The following is a 27,706-nucleotide window of genomic DNA, read 5'->3' as shown; positions in this document are numbered from 1 at the left end:
GAGTAATTTCATTGGTTAGATTTAAACTTTAATGAGGGGAAATTACCTGTGGTTCTGAAGATAACAGTAGGCTTTGTGTGTGGGTACTTATAAACTTTATATTGGACACTTATTTTAGGTACAAAATATTGCTTATTTTTCATAAAGTTTGAGAAAGTAATTTGACAAATATCCTTTGTAGCATGCGTCGGAAGGAATCAACCGTTTTGATGTTCAGTCCTCCTTGAAATATGAAGATCTGGCTCCCTGCATAACTTTAAAGAACTGGGTCCAAACACTACGGTATCATTCAATGTTTTAGGGACTACAAATATTGAATAGAGACTGGGGGGATCTCTTACACTCTGATAAAAGAGCCTTTTTTTAAACCCACCTGCATGCTAGAGGTGAGAATTTTATCCTTGCCGATCTCTGCAAGGCAGCCCCAGTATCAGCTTCCAGCCTCACTGTCCCACCTGACCAGCAGAGTCAAAGATGGTGGGTAGCCGATCCCTGTCATGACTAGTTAGGATCAGTGGACATTCACCTTTTTATTTCTTGCTGTAAAATAGCAAGTTAACATTCTCTCGGATATTATTTTGTGAGTTCTAGTGCAATCATTTGTAGAAACTGCAATACTGAAATTTTTATTGAATGGTAGAAACTTAAGTACTGTAGCCTGCTGTTTGTGCCTCAGCACCTCCCCTTACAAAAGCAGGGCACTGTGACCTGTATGCACATACTCACTGTGTTATAAAGATACCTGGTTTCTGTTGTTTAATCTGACCTTAACTCATCGGCATGCAGCCTAGTCATAAGTGCATTAAAATAACCATTTAGGGACAATAGTCGGTGACATGGTAATGTCTAAAGATACACCACTTCCTAGAATTATCAATAAAAATTAAAACATCCAGCTTTTGAAGATAGATCCAATTTATATCATCCTAATGTTGTTTTCCTAAATCTAAAAAATTGGAGCTAAATTTAAAGGAGTAGATTATGTTTCACTGACATTTTAAACTATATTTAAAACGTGCTCTTCAATGTCAGTTTTCTCCTTTATAAAATCTGTATGTTAGCAGCTTCCTTCAGAGGACTACTAAAAATATGAAATACCATTCCCTCGGCCAGGAGGAGGGCTGAGTGTGGCCCCTGCTATCTGGTGAGCAGCAGGGATCTGGGGAGGTCTGTGCTGTGCACAACACAGTACTGTCAATAGTTTGCACAAGGGGTACAAATCAGAACCTGTCTTACAACACTTTTAGTTGTCACCCTAGTGTTGGGATTTGGTTGTGTTAAGAGCTATTTGTTGGTATTTGAAAATGTTTTTGCCATGAAAAGATTGCCTTTGTAATATTTATTGCAAAATTTAAACTGTATGTATTGATATGATTCAATCAAAGAATTATGTAACTTAATGGTTAAAATATTATAGAGTATACTGAAAAGGATAGCTCTCAGGAAGGTTCATCTGTCACTTTTTGCAATATGTTACAGATTTTGTTGCTTATGATTTTATTTGTCTGTTTCAATGAACTCTTGAATCAAACCAGTTATGTAGTTTCCTCATTACAGCCCAGTGAGTGCAAAAACAAAACCTTTAGGATCAAGAGATGTTTTGCCAAATAACCGTCAACTTTATGAGATGGTCCTGACATACAACTTTCATCAAGTAAGTGTTTGCCTAGTAAAGGATGAACTTTTGTGTTTTATTTTGATTCATAAAATCAGAAATGGAAGGACAGTGTATATGGTGTATATACATAAAACAGAATCAAGTGATTAACATTGGTTAATTTGGAATTACTCTTTAGGAAATTATAATTTGTAATTAAATGCCATTCAGTCGTAAAGTCACAAAACGTAATTGAGTGGTGACCTAACCTTGAGCCTTAGTTGATAAAATCACTGATCACTGTCCATCTGACCCAGGGATGATTAGAAGGCTCAGAAATACCATCTGTCTTCGGATGATGGTGCTGGGCCTGATTGCTTTCTGTGAAGAAGGCACTGGAACAGAAGAAGATCAGAGTAGCTCCCAGGTGGAATGGGTGGCAGAAGTAATGGAGGCCAGTGTAAATGCTGGATCAATGAGATTACAATAAAACTGTTGCTGAAACACACATCAGTTTGGTTATAATGTTAGGGAAATGAATTGGTTTCAGTGAGTTTTCAGATTTCAGTTTTATAAAGTAATTAGAGGTCCTGAAATATGTATATATTGCTTTATTAATGAATACACATAGCCAGGTGTGTGTTTTCAGAAGTTTGTAAGAGAGCAGTGACTTTTATAAGTGCCAAAATACCATGTGTTCTATGTTTGCAAAATTTTTTGCCACAAGTACTTTTCATTTTTAAATGAAAAAGTCTCATGTCAATAACAATATTAAAAATTTGTATCAAATTATATGCAAATCATGCAAAGTAATCCTTTTTTTTTTTTTTTTTTTAATAGCCCAAGAGTGGGGAAGTAACTCCAAGCTGCCCACTACTTTGTGAACTATTATATGAATCTGAATTTGACAGCCAACTGTGGATTATTTTTGACCAGAACAAAAGACAGATGGGTTCAGGTGATGCCTATCCACATCAGGTATAAAATACAGAAGCTCATTCCTGAACTAACAAAATCCTGGTTTCTTGTTATGGTAACGTTCATACTTTAAAAAAAGAAAATGATAGCTTTGCATTTAGTACTTTCACAAACCACAAGAGCCTGTTGTTTGGTGTAGTTGGTGAGGAACAGATTGTGTCAACTCTTTCACCGTGTAGTTGCGCTGAATTAGAGGAGGACAAAGGTGAAGCTTGCCACATTGGCCAGCATAACTTTTGGTGTGTGTAGTGTTTCTCCTTCCTATACACTGATTCTGCCTATCTGAAGGTAGATCAAAGCATACATCAAAGATATGTGAACCTCTTGAAATGATCCTAAGTCTGAGAGGGCTAAAGAGAGCACTGCAGCGGTGGCCGCGTGTCTTCAGTTCATTTGTACTTTTAAATTTGCTACCTCACTGGACAACTCTGTAATGAGCACTTACTACATACCAGGCACTATGCTTTGTGCTGTTTTATTGAAGAGAAAAATCACATAATTTATAGATATTTTATCCCTTAGAGATTACTGCAAAGAAATGAGACATTTCCTGTAACATGTATAATTTTATGCTGACAAATGAAAATAATTTATGGAGATTTTTTTCAATTCGTTGTTAAAGGAATGGTATCTATTTTCCTCAAAGCAAGTAGCAGTCACATCTCATTACAGAATGGCCTACTGCAGTGCTATTACTTTGGTTACTTTTTAAATCTCAGAAAAAGTGGCTGACACAGGATACAACGTCTTATCCTCTTGAACCTGTTAACTGGGTAATAAACTTGTATTCCTTGATCTCTATTGGTTTCCTGTTTGTTTGAAGTCTGTAATAAAGGAGTGACATTTTGGTTGTAATTTGAAGATCAGCTGGGCATGGTGGTACATGCCTGTGATCCCATCTACTCAGGAAGCTGAGATGGGAGGATCACTTGAGCCCTGGAGCTCTAGGCTATGGTGCACCATGATTGCACCAGTTAACAGCCACTGCACTTCAGCCTGGGCAACATAGTGAGTCCCCGTCTCTAAAAGTAAATAAGGATTACCAGCAGTCATAAGTTACGTGTGTGTGTGTGTTTGTCTTAGATATTCTGTGGTGCCCCAATTTTGCTAATGTTTTTGGAAAGAATAAGGGCTTTGAAGTCAGACCTGACTCCAGCTCTCTTATACTTTACTCTGTGTGATGTTAGGCAAGTCACTTGATGTCCCTGGTCCTGTCTGCTCACCGGCATACTAGGGACTTTGTGTGTGTATGAAAGTCTGGATAGTGCCTTGCACTGTACCTCACATGTTATAAGCAAGTCTGTGAATGGTAACTTTCACTGTATCCTCTTTCAGTGATTTCCGTTGACTTGGTTAAACTTAACTTTTCCCAAATGTTGTTTTTCTTTTTTAGTATTCTTTGAAACTGGAGAAAGGAGATTATACAATTCGACTGCAAATTCGCCATGAGCAAATCAGTGATTTGGAACGCCTTAAAGACCTTCCATTTATTGTTTCTCATAGATTGTCTAATACCTTGAGCTTAGATATTCATGAAAATCATAGTTTTGCACTTCTAGGGAAGAAGAAATCGAGCAACTTGACATTACCACCCAAATATAACCAGCCATTCTTTGTTACTTCCTTACCTGACGATAAGTAAGTGATAACATTGCTTATACTTACTGCCCATCTTATACACTGTAGTACTTTTAATGTAAGTTTATGACATCTAGGCTAAATTTGGAGTATGTTGTCTTTTTTTTTTTTTGGCTGAAGTCATTTCTTCCTTTGATTTTTGAAGTCTTAGCTGTGGGAATGAATTCAATGTGGAATTGTTTTCATGTTTTTCTCCTTACTTGTCTTTGTGAAACTTTCTCTCTTGTTGCTTTTTTTCTCTTTGAATTCTCTCGTTTAGAATACCTAAAGGGGCAGGACCTGGATGCTATCTTGCAGGATCCTTAACATTGTCAAAGACTGAACTAGGAAAGAAAGCTGTAAGTATTGGTTTTTTAAACACTGAAATTACCTATTACAAAATTTCCATTTCTTTAAAGATAAGAATTAATTCTACATTTCAGAATGGGTAAAAGAGAAGATAAAATGGGTAAAAGATTTTTTCTTGGGAAAAAAATTTTAATCCTTTTTTCCCAGGTTACTAGTGAAGGTCAGTTAATATTTAGTTGTCTTTTAAAATGTATCCTACTTTTGAAATATTTAGGCTTCTTTTTCACAAGCCGGCAGTACTCAGGCCCTGAACTTGTCTTACCTCCTGTGGCTAATACACTTGAACTTCCCGTGAAACACATAAATACAAATCAAAATTGGCTTTAAAAAATACAATGTTTAGGATTAGAACATGTTATCGAAATTTAACCAATATAAGATTATGGACATAAGAATAAATCAGATTATCTTGGGGTGCTTTTAAAAAGTAGTCAGAACCATTATTACTCTAAAACATGTTTCTTCACACTTCTACAGACCTTTCTCATTGGAATTTCACATGGTTAAGTAGGAATATATGAGATACTTCTTTTGGTATTACTTTTTAATTTCAAAATGATGCTTTTTGTTAGAAATATGTTTCTTATTGTTGTTTAGAGATAAACGTTACAATTTTACAAGTACCTACCTGTTTTTGTTTTTTCCTTCTGTGTTTTCATTAAAAAATGTGTTATGAGAATGGTGTTTATATAGATCTATCACCTTTTGTCATAAAAATCATTTTTGCTCAATGCCAGTAAAAGTTGTCATTCTTAACAGTTTTGTGTCTCTCTTTACTATTACTTCTTACAGAGCTGAGTAAGCCTGCTACATAAATGCTGTTATCAAAATGAGTAGATCTCATATATCTTAAGAATTATATTTATTTCTTGCCAGTATTGAATCAAAGAACATTTATTTACTGTCATTGAAGCATAATTGGGGAAGTTTGTGCTTAGAAAAAGTTGCCTACCCTGACATTTCTTGGGTCTCGTTTCAGTTTATACTGTTTATATATACATACTTTAGTATAATTTGAAGTAAATCAATAGTTAATGATTTGCAATTAATACATGCACTGATTTAAGAAACCCTGGTAGTGTTTTTTGTAGATTTCATTTCACAGGAAGCATAGCTGCTTCAGCTATTGGGCTTCAGCTGTGAATTTTCATTCAGATGACAGATGACACTTCTGAAGAGTCTGTTTACTTGTGAAGACTATAACAGAAAAGCATTATTAGTAAAATAATGGGCTTTTAGCAATTCAGAAATAGTTACTACTTCCCAGCTATATTGTTTTAGAAGACAATTGTGAAATGAAATTACAAATATGTGGTGTTAACTATGGTAGCTCTTTATCAAGGGAGACTTTCCTGGGAGAAGGCAGTAACTTATAGCTGTGGAGTTCATAGTAACTTCCATCACATTGTTTGTGTCATCTTGTCTCAGTGGTTTAGCATTTCTTGTTTTTCGGTAGTTGGGAAGGTAACTTTTACTTCACTTTGACTTTCACAGTAACTTTGTTGCTTTTTACAGGAATGCATAGGCTGTGGGGTGGTTGTGGTACCCTTTAATCAGATTAGACCATCAACTAAATTTACTATTTTAAGAAATGCTTTCATAAGTAATGGATTTTGATCTACTAAATTTTTCAGTAAGAAGTTGACACGTACTCTTAGTAATAACATATTTGAGTACTTTTTCTTATTTAAGAAATGAAAGTGGCAATGTTGCTTTCTTTAAAAGCGTGCCATCTTGATCACAGACCTGAGCCTTCTAAGTGGTGTGACACAGGTGGAACATAAACTGAAAGACAATTAGACAGAGGTTCTGTCTCCATCCTGTGTAGATTATGCATGTTTTCTTACAGAATGTCGTTCTAACTCCCAGGGGCAGTCTGCAGCAAAACGACAAGGAAAATTTAAAAAGGTACTGATTGTCAGTTCTTAAAAAAGATGTCTTAAAGCCTTATTTGCATATTAAACTTTTTTCTGTCACTGTTATAAACCTTTTTTTTTTAAAAAAAAATAAGTCTCCCTTAGTTTCCTTTCTTTGCATTCTGAAGTATAGTGCTCTTAGCTCTACTTATAAGCATTGTTGACATACTGCTTTTCTAAAGGGTTTTTTTTCCCCACCATAAATTCCTGGAAGACTCATTTTCTCTGTGTATACAGAAATTTTAATGCTATTCATTTCTTGCTACAGATATAATAACAAGTAACAATATTTGAAATTTTTCATATTTACAATTTTACAGAGAGATGGATATGATATTTTTTTTTAGCCATATAAGCTAAAGCACTTAATTGTTTTTAAAGTCTAAAAGCACTTTTAAATTGAGTGATTTGATTAATAAAATATTGCAGCTTTTTAAAGTGAACTTCATTCCCTGCTCTTGTATCCCTTCTGGTTCTGAAAGAACAGAAACAAGAAAGAGCGATGGACGTAGCAGGAACGGAAATAAGGACTGTTCACTGACAATTAAAGCTTACGCTAAGACCACAAACAGATTTTAAGGCCAAACAGATTTTAAAGCCATCGCTACTAAGTGGTCTGATCAGCCTCTCTGCAGCATATTAAGCAATCTTCGATTTACTGCTAGGGCAGATTTAACTCAGAGAAGAAAATTTCTGCTATAAATATATTTTAGGGCCAGGCACAGTGACTTATGCCTATAATTGCAGCACTTTGGGAGGCCAAGTTGGGTAGATCCCTTAAGCTCAGGGGTTTGAAACCAGCCTGGGCAACATGGTGAAACCCTATCTCTACAAAAAAATACAAAAATTAGCCAGGCGTGGTGGCACACAGTTATAGTCCCAGCTACTCTATGGGAGGCTGAGGTGGAAAGATCGCTTGAGCCTGGGAGGCGGAGGCTGCAGTGAGCTGAGATTGCACCACTGCACTCCAGTCTGGGCGACAGAGTTGAGACCCTGTCTCAAAACAAAACAAACATATATATGTGTGTGTTTGTGTGTGTGTGTGTGTGTGTGTGTGTGTGTGTGTATGAAAAGGACTGCATATTTAATACACTTTCTGGTGAAGACCTGCTACATTCAGCATTTTCATGATTTCCTTTTAAACAGAAAGAATTACAGTGGGAAAATCAGTAATGTCTTAATGTATAAACAAAAGATAACTTTATATTTCTTATTTCATAGTGATATGGAACTGGGGAATCACCATTCTATAAACAGCTTAAATTCCTTTACTAAAATGTCTTCTGAAATGTCCATATTATTACATAATAGTAAATAATTTGTCCAAACAAAATACAGATAACTAGGAATCATCTTTCTGGAGAAAGATCTAAAGATCAATATTTCTCACCTGGGTGTCTTGACCGATTTGGGGGCCACGTAATGGGATAAAAACAACATTTTTTTAAAAATAGGAAATGTCAGTTCATCAGACTCATAAAATTGTAATTTCATTTTATGTATTACTGTGTATATCTTTGGGACATTGTGAAAATAGTTTGCAAGTCACTGCTTTAGAGAACAAGGAAAAGGTACTCTAGGAATCTATTAAAAATAGAAGGCACTTATCACGAAAGCCATAGCAATTATTTTTCTTATTTTAGTTGACCTTTTGCAAGTTTTGTTAGATTTTGTTTGAATTAGGTTGTATAGTTAAGAAAACATTGAATGAATAGAAAGGCATTTACTTGATGATTAGTAAAGCTTCATTTGAAGAACTTAGCAGCTAGAGTTATCTCTGCTTCTTCCTTGCTGTCTTCAATGCAAGTACACAATAAAGCTCTTATTTTAGAAATAATTAGTATTACAGTTTTATAGTCACATTACGAAGAAAAAAATACATGTATGATTCCCGGTTGATGAAGATAAATAGCATTTTGTATATAATTCTTAATAGATTTTTTCTCTGGGTTTCAGTGACTTGATTTGAAAAAGTATGTCACCCTTTTTAAAATTCCTTGTAAAATGCAATAATATACTTTTTTTTTTTTTTTTTTTTTTAAAGAGTCTCACTCTGTACTCCAGGCTAGATTATAGTGGCACAATCGTAGCTCACTGTTGCCTCCAGCTCCTGGGCTCAAGCGATCTTCCCACCTCAGCCTCCCTGGAGTGGCTGGGACTACAGGCATGTGCCACTATGCCTGGCTAATTTTTACTTTTCGTAGAGAGAGGTCTTATTGCCCAAGGTGGTCTAAAACTCCTGGCCTCGGACGATCCTACTGGCTCAGCCTCCCAAAGTGCTGGAATTACAGACATGAGCCACTGCACCCAGCCTGAATATTGTCACTTTTAACAGATCATAAATAGCACTCAAATATGATATACATCTTTAAAATGGTTTATGTGAAACTTTTAAAATTTTGAATATTCAGTTACTAATAATTTTAAGAACTAAAGAAATTGCTATTTGGAACCACAATTTAACTTACAGTGCATTGTGTTGCCCAGAGAGTAGTTATTGGTTTGGCAGGTGAGTTTGACTTTCTGAATAACACTGTTCAGTTTGAACACTGTTGAAATACTTCTTGAATAGCTGGAATGCTTTTTTTCTAAACTCAACCATTAAATACATACTGTAGAGAAATCTTCATAGCATTTCTGCTCTGAAGATTCTTCTTGACTGTCTCTTTAAACCATAATCAAGATTTCTCAAGATTAAAGGTACAAACTTATTTCTTTTAAATTGATACTATGTTAACCCCTTGAGAATTGTCATAAAAATATTAATATTGGCACAAAGAAGACATTATTGTGATACAGTAAGTGACAAATAGCGCCATTTTTCTTTTGATTATAAATTAAAACTACCAGGTTTATAATTTTTACTAATAAAAAAATTCCCTGTCCTGAAACATCTTGTAGGATTACACTAACTTTTATAGTTAATTTGATATATTTAATACGTAAAATGCTGATTACAAAACCTTGATTTTTGTTTCCCTGAGATAATTCATCATAAACTTTCTTTGTGTCTTTTTTTCTTTTAATGATAATTTGAGGTTGCTAGGATATCGTCTTTCCTACTTTTGATAGGTCTTTGTTAGAGTTAATTGTAAATCCTAAATTAATTTTAAAGATGGCTCATTTTTTTTTTTTTTTTGAGACGGAGTCTCACTCTGTCGCCCAGGCTGGAGTGCAGTGGCTGGATCTCAGCTCACTGCAAGCTCCGCCTCCTGGATTTACGCCATTCTCCTGAAGATGGCTCATTTTAAATTCAATTCTCTTTTCTCTCTTCTGTACTAAAACAATAGCAAATATCTCTGAGCCTGAGGAGGAAGTGCCTCAACATATGGGCTGCCTCCCTAAGAGCAGCAGACCTCTCTCCCTGATACGGCGAGGAGGTGCGGGCAGCTCAGGGAGAAAGACTGGAGACCGCTCATTCTAGCACACTAGGTGGCAAAAAAGCTCAATTCCATGGAAAATGGAGCTATATTAACAGTAAATATTGGAGGCCACTTAGCCCCTTCAATTCCTAGATGTGTTGTCTTTACTGTACTGATGACACTGATGCAGTCTGTTTTCATAAGAACTTGCTGGTAGAAGATCAGCTCAGATTTTGCGCTTACCTTGGCTTTGCTCAGGGCAGTGCCAGTCCCAGAGAGTGAACCTTGAGAAGGAGAGGAGAAGGACAGGCAGCTGGGTCCTGAAAGAGCTAGCCCAAGCAGTAGACCTGTTTCCTTTTCCCAGTCTCATGTTTCACATAAGGACTTTGTTTACAGGTTCTGGCTCCCTGACCTCAGAGGGAGAATGACAGCCAGTGGCTACAAATGGATTTATATGGTTATCTGATATCAAAGTGGTTTTCTGTGCTTTAAATGAATCAGTATGGAGATAGCAGTTATTATTTTGTGTTGGAATGCTATTAGAACTACAACCATAGTTCCTGGTGTTTACTGTTACATCATTTTATACCCTGAGATTGTGTTTATTTGTGAAAATTGTTAAAATGGGAATATTTGTGTAGTATATGCTCCTAAACATCCTATTTACGGGGAGGTGGGGACTTGCAATATTATTTTTTTACTCAACCAGAGTAAAGCTTTTTCAGTGAATGTCTTTTTGGTAACATTTATTTCAATTTTATGAACTTTGTTAATTAAAATGAATATAGTATTTTAATTTAGCACCATTTTAAATACAAACCCAAAGATAGAAATTGAGGAACTGACTTAATAAATAATAATTAAGGACACCCAGTTATTGTGCCAAAAACAAATCTAGCAGGTATAACATGTGATTTCATTTCCCAAATAATGCTTTACCTTTCACAAGTCAAGATTTATCTGTGAATAAAATAAATACAGTTACTCTCCATTTCTCTGCTGCTGTCTTCAAAGCAAAACTTCTCAAAAGACCCACAGACATGTTGACTTCCATTCTCTTTTCATCTCTGTCTTCTCTGGCCTGGACTGTTCCGCTGTCCCCTGACACTGTTCTTGTCCAAGGGGGTCAGCACACTCTGTGCTGCCAGGTTTTCAGTTCCTTCCTACTTCATCGCACACTGCCTCTCAGCTAGGTGGGCAGTTGATCATTTTCCTTCTTGCTGGTTTTTCCTCAAGGCTTCCATGATCCCAGGTGCTTTTTGTTTTCCCTTTCTCACTTACAGAGATGCTTTTTCCATTCTCCATCCCTAACCTTATTCCTCTACATATTTTTCAGCATTGTCGGCAAACGCATTGGTTCTACCTTTAAAGAGCTCGAATCTGTTCATTTTCTCCAATTTTTGTTTTTAGTCTAAGGCGCTGCATAGGGTTTCCTAGGTTTGTTTCCTAACTTGTTGTTTTCCTGCCTCCACGTTTACACTCTATAATCTATTTTCCAAATAGAACACAAACCAAAATTTTCATCCATACAGGAACTAGAGTCATTAAACAAAAAGCAGAAATCTTTAATCATGTCACTGTCTTTTGCAAAAGTCTTCTGGTATGCTTCTTAGTGCACTTAGAATACTATATATAGTATTTTTTCTTTTCTTTTTTAAACCATATTCTCTCAAGCCCTACTTAAGTTGGCTGCTGCCTGCTTTCTCAGAAGATGCAGCTGTGCTTGCTTTATACCCAGCTCAGGTCTTTACACTTGCTCATCTTCTTGTTCATCTAGGGTCGTTTGCATAAGATATTACCTCTTCAGAGTGGCTTTCTGTAGCCATTTTGTGTACATCGGCTCCCCCTTGTTACCTGACAGTCACTCTATCCTTTTATTCTGTTTTGTTTTCTTCATATCAGATGTCAGCGTCTGATCTGTTCTTTACCTATTCGAGCATTACCTGGCACATCGCGGGGACTCAGTAAGTCCTGTTGGTTTAATGAAGGTGTAAATGTCCCCTTAAATTTACTTAGAGGATCTTTTTTTACTTTGAACTTATTTCATCCCCTTCTCAGATTTAAAATGTGAAAGGTTAGTGTACTTTTGTCATCTGTCTGCCAAGTAAAGCCAAGAATACCAAATATACTCAAATGGAGAAAAGTGTGTTCTTATCTCTTTTACTTTAAAGGAGATACTTGAATTATCAGTACTCAGCATCAGTTTGTGAGAATATTACTGTGACCAGAGATTGGAATTTTTGGTGTATTGTGACCCTTAGAATCTAGAATACAGTGTAGTACAACTCAGGTGCAGCCCATGTTATATGACATGTAGCTATTGAAGATGATTTTGACATATGTAAAATTAAGCATATTTATCTAAGAATCTCTCTCCACATTCGTAGGATGTAATCCCTGTTCATTACTACTTAATACCTCCACCAACAAAGACTAAGAACGGCAGCAAAGATAAGGAAAAAGATTCAGAAAAAGAGAAAGATTTGAAAGAAGAGTTTACTGAAGCGTTACGAGATCTTAAAATTCAGTGGATGACAAAGTAGGTTTTTAAATGTATTTTAATTCTTTAAATGTTTAGTTCTATTTTCCCAACTGTAACAATATTGTGTATATATACATAGACCGTATTTTAAAATGTTAACAGCAGATGGTAGGATTATAGGTGCTTTTAAATTTTCCTCTTTTTATATAAATGTGTAATTTATTTAAATTATGAATTTGTAATTTTGTGATTAAATGTTTTAATTTTTATTTTAATCACTCTAATGTGTTCTTGGAAGATAATTATATTGGAAAGTATAAAAAAGAAAAATCACTTTTGCCCACAATTCATAAATAGTCATTGTCCTCATATTATTTTTTTCCTCTGTGTTTGTACATGTAGCAGTGTGAATAAAATTAGTTCCCATTTTTCAGTTACTTTTTTATTATGATTTAACAGCCCTATGAAATACCGTTTGTAGTGTCTGTGTTGTATATGGTTCTATGGATGCAACATAATCTATTTAAACGTTTTATTTTGCATATATATATTTATAGCTTTTCTTCCTGATGCTGTGATAAACATTTTTATACATAAAGGTGATTTTTTAAAATTTCCATCATATGGCATTGTAAAAGTAAAAATCGTCTTGCTATATTTTGCCAAATTGCTTTCTGAGTATAATAATTTACACTCATCTAGCCATGTATGTGTGCTACTACACAATGCAAAAATGGGCCATTACTGCTGTCTTAAATTACATCTCTAGTTATTATTAAAGGAGAGCTTTTTAGATGGTATCGTTCATTATTAGTGTAGCTTCTGACAGTTGAGCATATTCTTCACCTTTTTTTCCTGTTCAGACATTAGATGTTTCTGGTTTATTAAAACTTTTTACATAAAAGATATTAATGCTTTTCTGCACTTGCCACAGATTTTACTCTAGTTTACTCTTTGACTTTGGGCTTACTTTTTACTTGAAATTTATTCTATGTAGTCAAGTCAGTTGCTTTTTCCATCTGTTGTGCAATATTTCTTTTACTGCTGATATTTTATGGGAATCCTCTTTAGCTGATTATGTATGCATCCTTGCAGTTACATGGTTTTAGAGGGAATAGAAGTCATCATGATGTGAAAATATTTCCCAGAGATTGACCCATTGTAATGTCGGTTCACATGCAAATATACCTTTCCCACTTAAAACTAAGTTGTATCTCCACTGGAAGTCAAAGTCTTCAGGTCTGTCTCTGCCTGATTTTAGGATGTCGTAAACAGTTGACAATACAATATAAATTCTTCAAAAGTGAAATTGCAGAGATTGTCTTCTGGCATGACAGCCTGAGGAGACCCATGATGCTGGTCCCCAGTAAAACTAGTGAAAATTATTTAAAAACAAAACAAAACAATTTTAAAAGCCCCTGGAAATGGTCCAAAGGACATACAGCAAATGAAGAAACATCTATTCAAAAATACCTACAAAAATTGGGTAAGAAAAGCAAGAGTCTGTGATATTTGAGCAAAGACCACTGCCTCCCCTTCCTCTCCCAGTTCAGTGAGCCAGAAACTTTACTTCTGATCTTGCCTTCAGGAGCTCCAGCTCCTGGGGGAGGAAAGGCTTTCCTCCTTGGAGAAGCAGGATGTCATCATTTCTCATCCTGACCTACTGCCAGTTGCAGCGGCTCAGTTCTAGCTGAGTGCTGTCAAGAGGTGGGGACTCTCTTCTTCTGCTAACCCTTACTTGTAAAGTACTGTTGGGAACACTGGGGCCCTAATGTCCAGGAGGCTGTGGTTCCCATACCACACGAGGCAAGCTGAGAAGACCACAGGAGAGTGCTGAGCTCCTTAAGTGGGCGTGTGACTCAAAAGAAAAACATGCCATTCTTCCACTCCCTGTTCCAGAGCTTGGACTTAGTGATTTTGCCAGTGGGGCCTAAGGAGTTCATAAAACTGACAGCTCCTAATTTCTTCCTGAAGGAATTGACTTCATTTGCAACAGAAGATAGAGAAGTCCATGTGCCTAAGGGTTCTCTCAAAAACGGGGAAAAAAGGAATGAAAAAAAATGAACAGAGCAGAGCCTCAGAGAAATGTGGGATACCATTGGTGCACCAAAATCCATGGAACAGGAGTACCGGGAGAACAGAGAGAAAGCAAAAATATATCCAGTGAAATAATGGCTGGAAACACCCCATATTTATTGAAAGATATTAACCTACATATCCAGGGAACTCAATGAACTCAAAGTAAATGGAAAGAAATCCACAAATAGACATAGCATGTTAAAAATACTGAAAGTCAAAGATAAGGAGAAGATCTTGAAAGGAGCAAGACAAAAACTCATCACTTATAAGGAAATACTAGTAAGGTTAACAACTGACTTCTGAGCAGAAACAGTAGAGGTCAGATAGCAGTGGGATTCTGAGTGCTCAAAAATCTCAACCAATGATCCTATATCCAGCAAAACTATCCTTTAAAAATGAAATAAAAAATTCCCAGGTAAACCAGAGAATTTGTTGCTAGCAAACCCACCTTATAAGAAGTACTAAAAGAAGTTCTTCAACCTGAAAGCAGGTGATCTCAGGCAGTAATTTGAATCTACATCGGTGAGAGTGGGGAAAGAAACCCTGGTAAAGTTAATTATTATGGAATTATAAAAGCATAAAGTTCTCCTTTTTTTCTTGTTAACTAATTTAAAAAGCAGTTCTATGAATGTTGTGTATATATTAGGCCTATGTAATATTTAAATGTAATATTCTGTAATACATATTTACTGATAGCACAAAGGAGCAAAACTGTATTGGGCTAAAGAAATGACTGCAGATAGTAAAGTAATAATTATAACGATTGGTGTATAACAGTAATAGATACAACAGATAGAATAATAATACAGAAGGAAGGAGAGGGGAGTAGAGCTATAAATGGATAACATTTCTATATATCACTGAAGTTACGCTAGGAAAAATCTGAAGCTGATTCTTATAAGTTAAGATGTATATGGTAAGCCTTAGAGCAACCACTAAGGAAAACTAAACATAAACTGAAAAAAATCATTAAATAAATGTAAATGTTCATTTAAAAATATTCACTTAATACAAAAGAAAACTGTAAAAGAGGAAAAGTGGAACAAAAAAAGACATAGGATACATCAAAAACAAAAAATCAAATCGAAGACCTAAGTCCAAATATATCAGTAATTTAAAGTTAACAGGAAATTAAGAGAATCCCATTTACCATAACATTGAAAAAAATAAAATGTGTAGGAATATGTTTAGCAAAAGAGATGTAAGAATTATACTCAAAACTATAAAACATTGTTGAAAGAAATTTTAAAGACCTGAGTAAATGGAAAAGGTATTCCATGTCTGTGGACTAGCAGACTTAATATCATTACACTATTCTTCATATTGATTGAATGATTCAGTTGAATCCCCATCAGAAGTCCTTGAAGACTTCTTATAGAAATTAACAAGCTGATTCTGAAAGTCATATGTGATTCCCTGAGACTCAGAATAGCCAGACAGTCTTGAAAGTGAAGAACAAAGTTGGGCTCACACTTCCTGATTCCAAAACTTAAATACAAAGCAACAGTAAACAAGACAGTGTTATACTGGCACGAGGGTAAGACATATATAGATTAATGGAATAGAATTAAGAGTCCAGAAATAAAACCATGTGTCTATGGTCAGCTGATTTTTTTTTTTTTTTTTTTTTTGAGACAGAGTCTCGCTCTGTCATCCAGGCTGGAGTGCAGTGGCCAGATCTCAGCTCACTGCAAGCTCCGCCTCCCGGGTTCACGCCATTCTCCTGCCTCAGCCTCCTGAGTAGCTGGGACTACAGGCGCCCGCCACCTCGCCCGGCTAGTTTTTTGTATTTTTACTAGAGACGGGGTTTCACCAGGTTAGCCAGGATGGTCTCGATCTCCGGTCAGCTGATTTTTATTTTTGGCAAGGGTGCTGATGCAAAGACCATTTAATGAGGAAAGGATAGTATTTTCAGCAAAGGATGCTGGGATTGGATAGCCATATGTGAAAAGAATGAAGGTGGACCCTTGCCTCACATCATATATACAAATTAACTCAAAATGTATCAGAGAGCTGAAACTATAAAACTCCTCAGTGAGGACATAGTGGTAAACTTTCATGACCTTACATTTGGCAAACAATTTTTAAAGATACCAAAAGCATAAATAACATAAGAAAAAAATAGATAATTTGGACTTAATCAAGATGAAAAGCTTTTGTGCTTCAAAGCATAGCATCAAGAAAGTGCAAAAAAAGGCCTATTTGCAAGTTATGTATTTTTAAGGAGCTTGTATGCAGAATATGTAAAGAATGCTGACCTTTTTTTTTTTATTATTATTTTGAGGCAGGGTCTCTCTCACTCTGCCACCCAGGCTGGACTGCAGTGGCACGATCATAGCTCACTGCAGCCTTGAACCCCTGGGCTCAAGGGATCTTCCCACTTCAGCCTCCCAAATAGCTAGGACTACAAGTGCACGCCACCACGCCCAGCTAATTTTTTTAAGGGATGGAATCTCACTGTGTGGCCCAGGCTAGTCGAACTCCTGGCCTCAAGTAATCTTCCTGCTTCAGCTTCCCATAGTGTTGGGGTTACAGACATGAGCCACCTCCACACCCAGCCCCCAGAATACATAAGTAATTCCTATAATTTTGTAATACAAAGGCAAATGGCCCAATTTTTTAAATGGGTGAAGAATCTGAATAGATATTTCTATAAAGATATACAAATGACCAGTAAGTGCATGAAAAGATGCTCAAAATCAGTAGTCTTCAGGGAAACGCACATAAAAATCACAAGGAATTGATGGTCAGACATTGATGGTAAAGAATACAAAAATGATGCAGACGTTTTGGAAAACAATCTGACTGCTCTTTAAATGATTAAGCTTAGTTTCCATATGGCCCAGCATTTCCACTCCCAGGTATATACCCAAGGAAAATAAAAACCTATATTCACACAAAAACATGTTCATGACAATTTATAGCAGCATTATTCATAATGGCCAAAAGGTGGAATATCCATCAGCTGATGAATGGACAAACAAAATGTGATGTATCCATACAGGGGACTCCTCTTCAGCCATGAATGGGATTAGTACAGGCTCCAACATGAATGAACCTTGAAAATCGTATGTTAAGTGGTAGTAACCAGTCCCAAAAGACCATGTATTATATGATTCTATTCATATTAAATGTCCAGAATGAGGAAATCTATAGAGACAGAAAGTAGATTAGTGGTTGCTTAGTGCTGGGGAGGCTGGGGAGACTGATAGCTAAAAGGTATGGCAGTTTCTTTTTGTATTGATGAAAAATATTTTAAAGTTGACTGTTGTGATAGTTGCATATATCTGTTACTATGCTAGAAAACATTGAAATTCACACTTAAAATGGGAAAATTGTGTGGAGAAAAAATTGAGAAGGTTTACCTAATAGGTGTTTTAGAAGAAAACAGCAAAAAATTATTACCATTTCCTTACAAAACTTAAAAAACCTTACAACGTTTTTTGGAAAAAAAAAATTTATAATTAAGGTGCAGTAGTTTTAACATCTGAAATGAAAATGTTGATTTTGCCCTTGTATAATTGTTAGGGAAAAGAGAAAAACAGGACTTAATTTTTTTTGTACTAAGAATTAGTGTAAATTTTGTTGTCTACAAGTTAAATTTATTTTCATAGAAAGTTAGTTATAGTATCAAAATCCCAGTCAACCTTATTTTTATGCTATTATGGAGTTTTGTTAATATAGTAGGTGACTTTAATGTAACTTACCCACTTCTGGTGCTAGTTACTTACCATTTGTATGTTAATTTGTTTTTATCCTGATACATATAATCAGGTAGAATTGAGAATTTTATTCAGCCTCTGCATCAGGGAACGTAGAATAACTTTATTCATTCAAGACTTTAGAATTTTCAGAAAAGTTTAAGTTTTTATTTTTTTTTAGAATTTTCAGAAAAGTTTAATAGATCTTAGACATTTTTAAATCTTTTCATCTTTCTAGCTATTTGTGAACATGCTTTTCTTCCTTTTAAATAAATATAATAGCTGGTATGTAAGAAAGATATTGATGCATATTTTTATTTGGATATCTTATTGAACTCTTAATTGAAATAATTTTCAGTTTTTATTTTATTTTTTGTTTTTGTTTTCTTTGAGATGGAATCTCACTCTGTCACCAGGCTGGAGTACAGTGACTCAATCTCAGCTCACTGCAACCTCCGTCTCCCAGGTTCAAGTGATTCTCCTGCCTCAACCTCCCGAGTAGCTGGGACTACAGGCGTGTGCCACCACACCCAGCTAATTTTTGTATTTTTAGTAGAGATGGGGTTTCACCATGTTGGCCAGGATGGTCTTGATCTCTTGACCTTGTGAGCCACCACACCCAGCCCAGTTTGATTTATTTTGTTTTCTAGTTAACCATTTATACTACCTGCCAATAATTGTAATCCTTGTCAATGACTATACTTGTATTTCAGATTAATGTCTTATTTTATTGGCTTAAACTTCCAAGCAATGTTAAATAATAGTGAAGACAGAAATACTCTTTTTAAAAGAAAAAGTAAATATTTATCTCCTTCTTACATACATAGGCTGGATTCTAGTGACATTTATAACGAATTGAAAGAAACATATCCTAATTATCTTCCTCTGTACGTTGCTCGACTTCATCAATTGGATGCTGAAAAGGTTAGACATGTTCATTCTAATACATCTTATTTTGTTTGTAATTAGATAAGGTTTGTGTTTTGAGGAAAAGTGCATTATTATCTTTCTCTTCTGTTCTTGCTGACTAAAACATGTTTTCTCAAATTGAATGTTGTATTAAACTGTTTTCATGAAGGTTTTTATAAGACCTAGCCACTACTGTGAATTTAGTTTAGGATTCTTGCTCATGCTTGGTCAGTGAGATTAGTAGTAGAGACGATACCCTAAGAACTGTTTTCATGACCTTAACCTAAAGGGTAAGGGGCAGAAGGTAGTAATCCTGGCCAGATGGAAATCTGAACACCTTCACTGAAAGGATTCCTACTTTGCATTAACTTTGTTAATGATTCCCATTTGTGAGAGTTGGCTGTAGTTCTAGTCTGTGATGAGGTGGACCAGTTCTCATTAGTCATCAAAGCAGTGGGAAAGTGCTGTCCTAATCAGATAAAAATCATCAAGGATTCAGAGTGAACCAGAGGGTGTTTAAAGGAGATTTCTTAAAATACTTTAACAAGAAAGAGGCAAATTGTTGGGAACATCATGGTAATCACAGTTAGACTGTTGATTATAGTGTTTACTCTCATCTTTGTGTTTTTCATGATGGATCAGGAAGAACTGGTTTCATCAGCTAGGGCTTTTTTTTTTTCTCCCTGTTTTCAGGTGGTGTGCAACTAGAGTAATAATAGCCAATCACATTTCTAGAATATTAAGAAATATAGAAAAGGAGTTACCTTTGTTAAAAAAAAAAAAAAAAACTACATTTTTATGAAGTTTATATTTTGCTTGCTTTTACCATTGTACTCCAGCAGGGAATGTAAATAAGGTATTTTTATTATACATCTGAGCTCAAGTTTTATAGAGATATCAGCAGTTAGAAAAATCACTTTAGGAGACAGCATGGAGCCCCTGGGTTCAATTACGTAGTTTACTCACATTGCAGTTGTAGCTCTCATGGTTGAGAGAGCAGAAGTGAAATTTCTTTCGTATGCTGATTGATGTACCTATTTTTTATTACTTTTTTTTTTTCATCTCCAGGAACGAATGAAAAGACTTAATGAAATTGTTGACGCGGCAAATGCTGTTATTTCTCATATAGATCAAACAGCCCTAGCAGTTTATATTGCAATGAAGACTGATCCCAGGCCTGATGCAGCTACTATAAAAAAGTACCTAACCAGTAAATAATCTTTCTTGCATCTCATTTCTTAGTTAACTTGTTTTAAAAGTAGGGACTAATAATATAGAGGATATTGCTTTTCTGATGTTTGTTATATCCTTATAATGGGAATTATCACCATTTGGATACTCTCCTTAGATATTTTTAAATAATTTTGTCCAATCTTTTTAAGAGTAAGCCCAAGAAAAGTAGTTTGCCTTCTCTGCTATTAAGTACTGTCAAGGTGGAGAGATATGAGTATCTGTGATCAAGCAGTCCAACCACTTGAGGGTTTATGTGAATTGGACCATATCAGGAAGACAAAAATTAAGACTGTAAAATTAATATTTAAAATGTTTATTGTCCAATAACATGAAAAACCCAATATTTGGTTTGTAGTGAAATAAATGATAAAAAATAAAATCAGGTAAAACTATCTGGCAACTTTTATGAAACTGACTTTACGGTATTACTTAGGGAGAATAGAAGGAGAGAATTTATAGTTTTGCCTTTATAAAACCTAATGCTGTGTGTAAATAGAGAAGCTTCCCTGGATTTATGACTGGTTGGTATGGTTCCTTCCATGCAAGAGATTTCCATGTTGGTATAATGGTCCGGTGACTCTAAACCAAGCTACCATTTGGTCACTTTCACCCTTCCATGAACTCTTAAACCATCACCTCATGGTAGCTCTCCCAATGTCAGTTACTTGTTTATCACTTTGGTTCATTTTCAACATAACAAGATCGTTAACTAGGTAGAAATATCCTGATTCTTTTGTGGTTATTATAACTAATAAACCAAAACTATTCAGGCTGCCTGAAAATACTAAATTTTCCTTAAAAATTTTATCAGTTTTAGTCAGTATTTTTTTCTACGTGAAATAGTTGGATTCTAAACTGCTAGAATTCTTTCCATTATATCATTTATATTGACACTATAGGATCTTATGAATCTTACAAGCAATAATTTGCAAGTGGGATAGAATGTATTTAAAATTAGTTCTTTGACCGCTATTATTACCTTTTCATATTTTTCAAAAGAATAGTCTCAGAACATTGCCATTTTGTTGTTGTTGTTAATAATAATAGAAAATACAGCCCCCATTTATTAAGTGCCGATTATGTACAAGGGACTATTGAGGGCATTTTAAATACATTGTTTTATTTAAATTTAGTCTTCCAAACAACATGAAAGGCAGAGGCCTTTGTATCCCCCTTTTAAGGAAGAGAAAACTGAAGTTCAGAAGGGTTAGATGACTTGGCCCAGGTGCCACTGCTAGGAAGTCGGAAAGCACATAGTCAAATCAGGATCTGCCTCCACAGCCCATGCCCTTTCTTTTCTCTGTATATTCTTACTGCCTTCTTGAGAAGGTCAACGTAACTCATTATTATCTCACAGAAAAAGGAGCATCATCTTCCTCCCACCCATCCTCATTGTGTTCCTTTCTGTCTTAGGGTGATCATTGTTCATCTTATTACAAGAGGAGGCTGGCCTTGGTCACTTTAAAACTGTCTTCTGCAGATCACCAGTTGCTAAAAAGGAATGGCCCATTTTGAGTCTTCCTTGAGCTCTCTGCAGCCCCTGACATTAACTATCCCATATACTTTCTAGCTTTTGTTATTTTTTATACTTTCTGAAAGTAATATGATTTTCTCAAACTCAGGTGTTACATGAAATAACACATATGGTTTTCTTAATTTTACCATCCACAGAGGAAACTCAGTCTCAGATTACAGTGAGCCATAAACTAACACAAGATTAGTGTTATTTTGTTATTGGTCTTTTTTAATCACTGTTTTTAATCTCTTTTTTTTTTAATTTCTACTCTTTGGAGATTACTAGACACTGACTATCATGGCTATTGCAAATAAGCTTTGATAAAACTAGAAAGAAGCCATAAAACTTTGTAAAAATGCTGAGAGTGGAGCTGCTTTAAGTTTTTAGCAACACTGGGTCAACTTGTCTATCCTTGTAATTAAAGAATTTCTCTCCAGGCCTTTGCTTTGGCCTGACTGAAATAGACTCTGGCCAGGTTGTGTTTGGACAGAAGACAATATTCAGAGTTGAAATATTTTACAAGATGCTATCAGGAAATACTTAACATTTCTTACGGATCTCATCTGTGGGCAAGTAGCAGCCAACTTGAGCATTAATTTCTCATTTCCATGCAAAATTGCTTTCTCTTAAATCACTAACATCAAATATTATAAAATGCCATTTTCTAATCTTAAAAATGATATTAACTTTTTGTTAATTTGATTTCAAGGTATTTATTGAGCAAATACTTCATGTAAGGCATCACTGAATGGGACTTAAAAAATGAACAAAATAGTCTCTAAAGAAACTTATCATCTAATATAGAAGATGAAATTGCCAGATAGGAAATTATTAAGAGATAATGAAATACAAGTATTTTTAAATAAATATTTCAAATTGTAAAAACCTGTAGAAAGAAAAGCTGACTTTCTCCTGAGTGGAAAAACCCTCATGTATTAAAAAGGTATTCAATCTCAGCCAGTCAGTATACAGCCTAAGGAGAGGAAAGGAATACTCCATATATGTAGCATTTAGAGTACGTGATCAGAGGATGCTAAAATAGAAAGGGATCTTACAGCTAATTTAACCCAGGTCTGACAAATGCAGATTACCTATGTCACCCCCAGGTTGCCTTCTGATTTCTGCATCATTCAAGCCCTTCTCTGGGCAGCCAGGATCCATCAGGCAGCATTTGCCGAGTCTGCCCTGCAGACTCTGGCCGAGCGACGGATGAAAGGAGTACTCAGACACAGGTATCCAGTGAAAGAGTGGGCTAGGGGACTGCCAGCACTAGGGGCCGAAGAGAGTTAGCAGTCCCCCTCAGCCAGCGATGCTCACATTTATTTAGTAGAGATTTAATGACAAAGGTGTGGAGCAAACACAATTTGTGGGTAATAAACATTGTCAACCCCCCGAGTAGAGAGCAGTCCTGCACGCAAATGATCAGAGGTTGGTTTTTGGAGACAGGAGTAAACAGTTATCTAGATAAGTTCCTTTACATTCCCTTGTTATCTGCCCTTTGCTCTCTGGCTCCAGATAAGAGAATTTGGCTGCCTTCAGTCAAATCCTCTTTTGAAGCTTTTGTGAGACCTCCCAACCTTCCAAGAAGGTTTGCATCTTTCCCTCTAACTTTTACCCACCACCCTGACCGGTGTCCTACATCTCCCCCTTTTCTGTTTTTTGCATCAGGTTTTGTTGATTGAAGAGTACAGATGTGTGCAGTAGCCAGTTTGTCTGGCATAGTGGTTACTGCTTGTATTCCAGCTTTGCATTCCTAGAATTAGTAAATAATGTAAGACAAACATGAGTATAATCAGTAACATGCTTTTCCAATCAAGAAGTGACGTGTAGTGTTTCTTGGCACCTCAGTCCAATGTGTGCCATTACTAAGGAACCCTACTGGGGGTGTGTTAACCTCTTCCAGCCAAGCAGTTACATTATTAGAGCCTGGGAAGGTGGTGTCTGCCCAGGTAACAGGGCAGAAGAAAGGCAAATCTAAGAGATGAGCCCCGTAGAGGTAGCAGGTACAGGTTGCAGGCAGAGTGAGAGAATATGAAGGTTTAATACCCTATGAGAGTTGCAGTGTACAACAGAAAGTATAGCAAGGAACAGATTATCTGGAGTGAAGGATATCTATGTCTAGAGCAGGATTCGCTTAGCTTCCTGGGTTTTCTTCTTCAGCATCCCCCAGGTAATGTCCAGGGCTTGTGTCATCTGAAGAAGCCGCATCATCCAGGGCTATGGGTCCTGCAGGGTCGTTTTATTCATTTCTGGTACCAGATTGGGTCCTAGCCACGCTATGGTATTTTTTGATGCCTCGTGCTGGAATCCAGAGAGGACCTGAGGGGGTGTGAACACAAGCATATCTTCTTCCCAACGTTAACAATTCATTTGAACTGCACCATACATTACTGTTTGTATCTTTCCATAAAACTGCAGGGTTTAATGTCTTGAGAGGTTTTAGCAAAGTGCTTTTCTATAGCTGATTGAAATGTATCATTTAGATTTTAAAAGTAAGGGTAAATAAGGCTTGTGCCAGTGGTGTTGCAGGGTCCTTACTCATATTCCTTTGTTGTTGTTGTTTTCTGAGCATATTTTTAAGGGCAGATTGGACACGTTCTACTATGGCCTGTCCTTGGGGGTTTTAAGGGATGCCTGTGGAATGTTGGATGTTCCACGTGTGACAAAATTGCTGAAATGTTGAGCTGGCATAAGCTGGACCATTATCAGTTTTAATTTTTGTGGGCCACTCCATAAATGCAGAAGTTAGAAGAAAATGTTTAATAACATATTAGGCAGACTTTCCAAGAAGAGCATGTGTGCTAATTAGGTGAGAATTGGTATCAACAGATACATGTACATATCTTAGTTTTCCAAATTTAGGGACGTGTGTAACATCTGTTTGCCATAGCTGATTAGGATCTAGTTCTTTAGGGTTAACACCTGTTGAAGGAGGGGACGTGCCTGTTAGCTGGCAGTTTGGGCATTGCAGGATAATGTGTTTCATCTTTGGGTAAGTTGAAATTGGTTAGATAATTTTCTCCAATTTTGGTGGAAACGTTGATGCGAATGGGTGGCTTGGTCAAGCAGTGACATCAAAATCTGCAGGTCTGCTTGATCATTGCCATAAGCTAGGGTGCCGGGCAGTGAGCTGTGGGCCTGAATGTGTGTAATAAAATGAGAATGTGTACGTTGATCCACCAGTTGCTGAGATCAAAGAAAAACTGCACACAGGGTGGGCTCGAGAGTGGACTTAATGAGGGCTGTTTCAAGGTTTTGCAATAAATAAACAGAGGAAACAGAGTCACTAACAATATTGATAGGCTGAGCAGAAAAAGTCTCCAGGGCCAATATTAAGGCTCCAACCTCAGCTCTCTGAGTGTTATTAAATCCAGAACGAATGAGGGAATTGTGTAGTCTGCACCAAATAGCCACTTTCCCATTTTTTACCAGAGCCGTCAGTAAAAAGCATTAAAGCATTAGGTATGGTGAGGGTGAACCACTTTTGTAGGCATAACTACAGGAGTACAGGACTGAACTGAAGTAGTTTATCAGCAGGACGGGCATGCTCTATATGGCCTGTATAATCAGAGAGTACTATTTGCAGGTCTAGAGATAAGGGCAAGACTGCCTTGAATTGCTTTTTACTTAAAGAAATTCTGATGACATCAAGGTCATAACCTAGCAACTGATGGCATCATCTGCAGCCTGAATAGACGACTTTACTAACTAGCTGGATATAGGGAGATAGAGTTTCAGTTCTGGTATGTGAGCAAAAAACCCATTTTAGGAAGCATAGCCCTGGCGACATCAGTCCTATTAATCCTGTTGGGGAATGCTTAGTAGGAAAAACAAACAATTGAACTGAATATTGAATATTGTGGGTCTGTGCGATCCAGTTGCCTCTGAAAAATAGCGTGCTGTATTTCCTCAATTTCCTTTTTTGCTGCAGGAGTTAAATACCTGTGAGAGTCTAGGGCTGTATTGCCCTTTAGGATAGAAAGCAGGTTTTGTAATGTATCAGTAGTTATGCCCAAGGTGGGGCGAAGCCAGTCATTATCACCTAGTAATTTCTGATAATCATTTAAGGTGTGTAAGTTGCTAGTATTTAATTTAACTTTTTAAGGTCTTACTGACCGATAAGTTAGAATGTATCCAAAATATTTCCAAGGAGAAGACAATTGTACTTTTTCAGGTGCTATGATTAAACCTCTTAACTGTGTATTCTTTACGACAGAGGCATATAAACTTAAAAGTACTGGCTCTGTTGGAGCTGCTAGTAAAATATCATCCATAAAATTAATAATCTTGCAATTAGGCAACTCTTTTCTACTGGGGAGCAAAGCCTGATTTACATGATACTGATACAATACTCCTTGAGAAAGTACTTTCCAATGAAATCGGCGAGCTGGCCTCTATTGATAACTAGTATTGTAAACACAAATTTTTCTCTGTCCTGTTCTGCAGGGGGAATAGTATAAAAGCAGTCTTTTAAGTCAATAAAGTCAATAAGACTATAGGACAATCTATAGGCATTGATTGCCGCTGGGGAAGGGAGGCCCTGTTGAAGGGGCCTCATAGCTTGCAAATTAGCATTGATAGCCCATAAGTCATGCAGAAGTCTCCATTTGCCAGACTTTCTGGGAATGACAAAAATGGGCGAATTCCAAGTGCTGTTTGATGGTTGTATATGGCTGGCTTTTAATTGTTCCTCAGCTAATTTATGGGCTCTTTGTTATTTCTCTCCCTTTAAAGGTCACTGTTCTAGCCAAATAAGATTTTGAGAGAGCCTCGTCAGGGGTAGGGGAGGAATAACAGTGGATCTCTAATAACATTATTAGAGATCTGCAGAGTGACCTCAACCCTCTTGTAAATGGACTAACAACTCCATTTTATTTATGCTTTTCCTTGTATCTTTATTAAGTGTTAAAACTAATGGTTCATACACCTAATTGCCTTGCCAATTTTGCATTACCAGGCAGGCCAAGAGCTCCCCTTCTAATGCCACTTGCCTAAGACAGGGTCCCATAGCTGTAGCATATTCTTTGTCTTTTCTCCAATTTATTGGAGGAAGGAGCTCAGGCAAAACCTCCATTCCGTCTTTGTTATTTTGCCCAGCGGGGCTGAGGGAGAAGGAGTAGGTGGTAATGTAGATAGATGATGGCTCCTCCTCCCTTCCCTTTGTAGGTTCTTCTGTGTAGAGGGGGACCAAAGCAGCCCAAACTAAGGCCCGCAACCTTAGAGATGTTACTGGGACCTGTTGCCCTTGTGCATGTTGTTTAGGATTTCTCCCGACTTGTTCCCAGAGATCTGTGTCTACCCTACCTTCTTCCAGGAACCATGGGTTATGAGAAACAACAGTTTGCATTAGGTCCCTTAATTGAGCCTATGAAAATGAGGCTCCACTAGCTTTAAGCAGCTGTTTCAATACTTTTATATACTGTTGCTGTTGAGCTGACAACTGTTGCCCCATGATGAAACCCTAGCCTGGACAATTCCCTCGAACTTGGAAATCCCAAGCGGGCACCAATGACTTACTGACTGCGTAGTCTCTTCACCTTCATTTTTTTTTTTTTTTTTTTTTTGAGAGTTGCTATATGGTGGTACCAAAAGAAGGTAATACCTATATATATATATATATATATATATATATACACACACACACATTTTTTTGTGTGTGTGCTTTAAGTTCTAGGGTACATGTGCATAACGTGCAGGTTTGTTACATATGTATATTTGTGCCATGTTGGTGTGCTGCACCCATCAACTCGTCAGCACCCATCAATTCGTCATTTACGTCAGGTATAACTCCCAGTGCAATCCCTCCCCCCTCCCCCCTCCCCATGATAGGCCCCGGTGTGTGATGTTCCCCTTCCCGAGTCCAAGTGGTCTCATTGTTCAGTTCCCACCTATGAGTGAGAACATGTGGTGTTTGGTTTTCTCTTCTTGTGATAGTTTGCTAAGAATG

The 27,706-nt window shown here is 36.6% G+C and overlaps 1 protein-coding gene across 6 annotated transcripts in view; it reads left to right on the top strand.

Annotated features, from left to right (window-relative positions):
• Positions 1-27,706, top strand: part of TPP2 (tripeptidyl peptidase 2) — an 89,718-nt gene that overhangs the window by 48,960 nt on the left and 13,052 nt on the right. The window contains exons 19-28 of one of the 6 annotated variants that reach the window (XM_023217996.1): positions 182-282; positions 1,558-1,654; positions 2,438-2,575; positions 3,969-4,213; positions 4,473-4,551; positions 6,431-6,469; positions 12,227-12,378; positions 18,929-19,025; positions 20,079-20,209; positions 22,866-22,991. In XM_023217996.1, the coding sequence (XP_023073764.1) occupies positions 182-282; positions 1,558-1,654; positions 2,438-2,575; positions 3,969-4,213; positions 4,473-4,551; positions 6,431-6,469; positions 12,227-12,378; positions 18,929-19,025; positions 20,079-20,209; positions 22,866-22,991 (1,205 nt within the window). Of the gene's footprint in view, positions 1-181; positions 283-1,557; positions 1,655-2,437; positions 2,576-3,968; positions 4,214-4,472; positions 4,552-6,430; positions 6,470-12,226; positions 12,379-18,928; positions 19,026-20,078; positions 20,221-22,865; positions 22,992-27,706 lie in introns of all 6 variants that reach the window. The other 5 variants (XR_002732815.1, XM_023217997.1, XM_023217998.2 and 2 more) reach the window with 5 other exon arrangements.

This window comes from Piliocolobus tephrosceles, chromosome X (genome assembly GCF_002776525.5).
Source record: "Piliocolobus tephrosceles isolate RC106 chromosome X, ASM277652v3, whole genome shotgun sequence".
NCBI classification, from domain to species: domain Eukaryota; kingdom Metazoa; phylum Chordata; class Mammalia; order Primates; family Cercopithecidae; genus Piliocolobus; species Piliocolobus tephrosceles.
The sequence above is the reverse complement of the archived record's forward strand: the minus strand, read 5'-3'. Positions and strand labels throughout refer to the sequence as shown.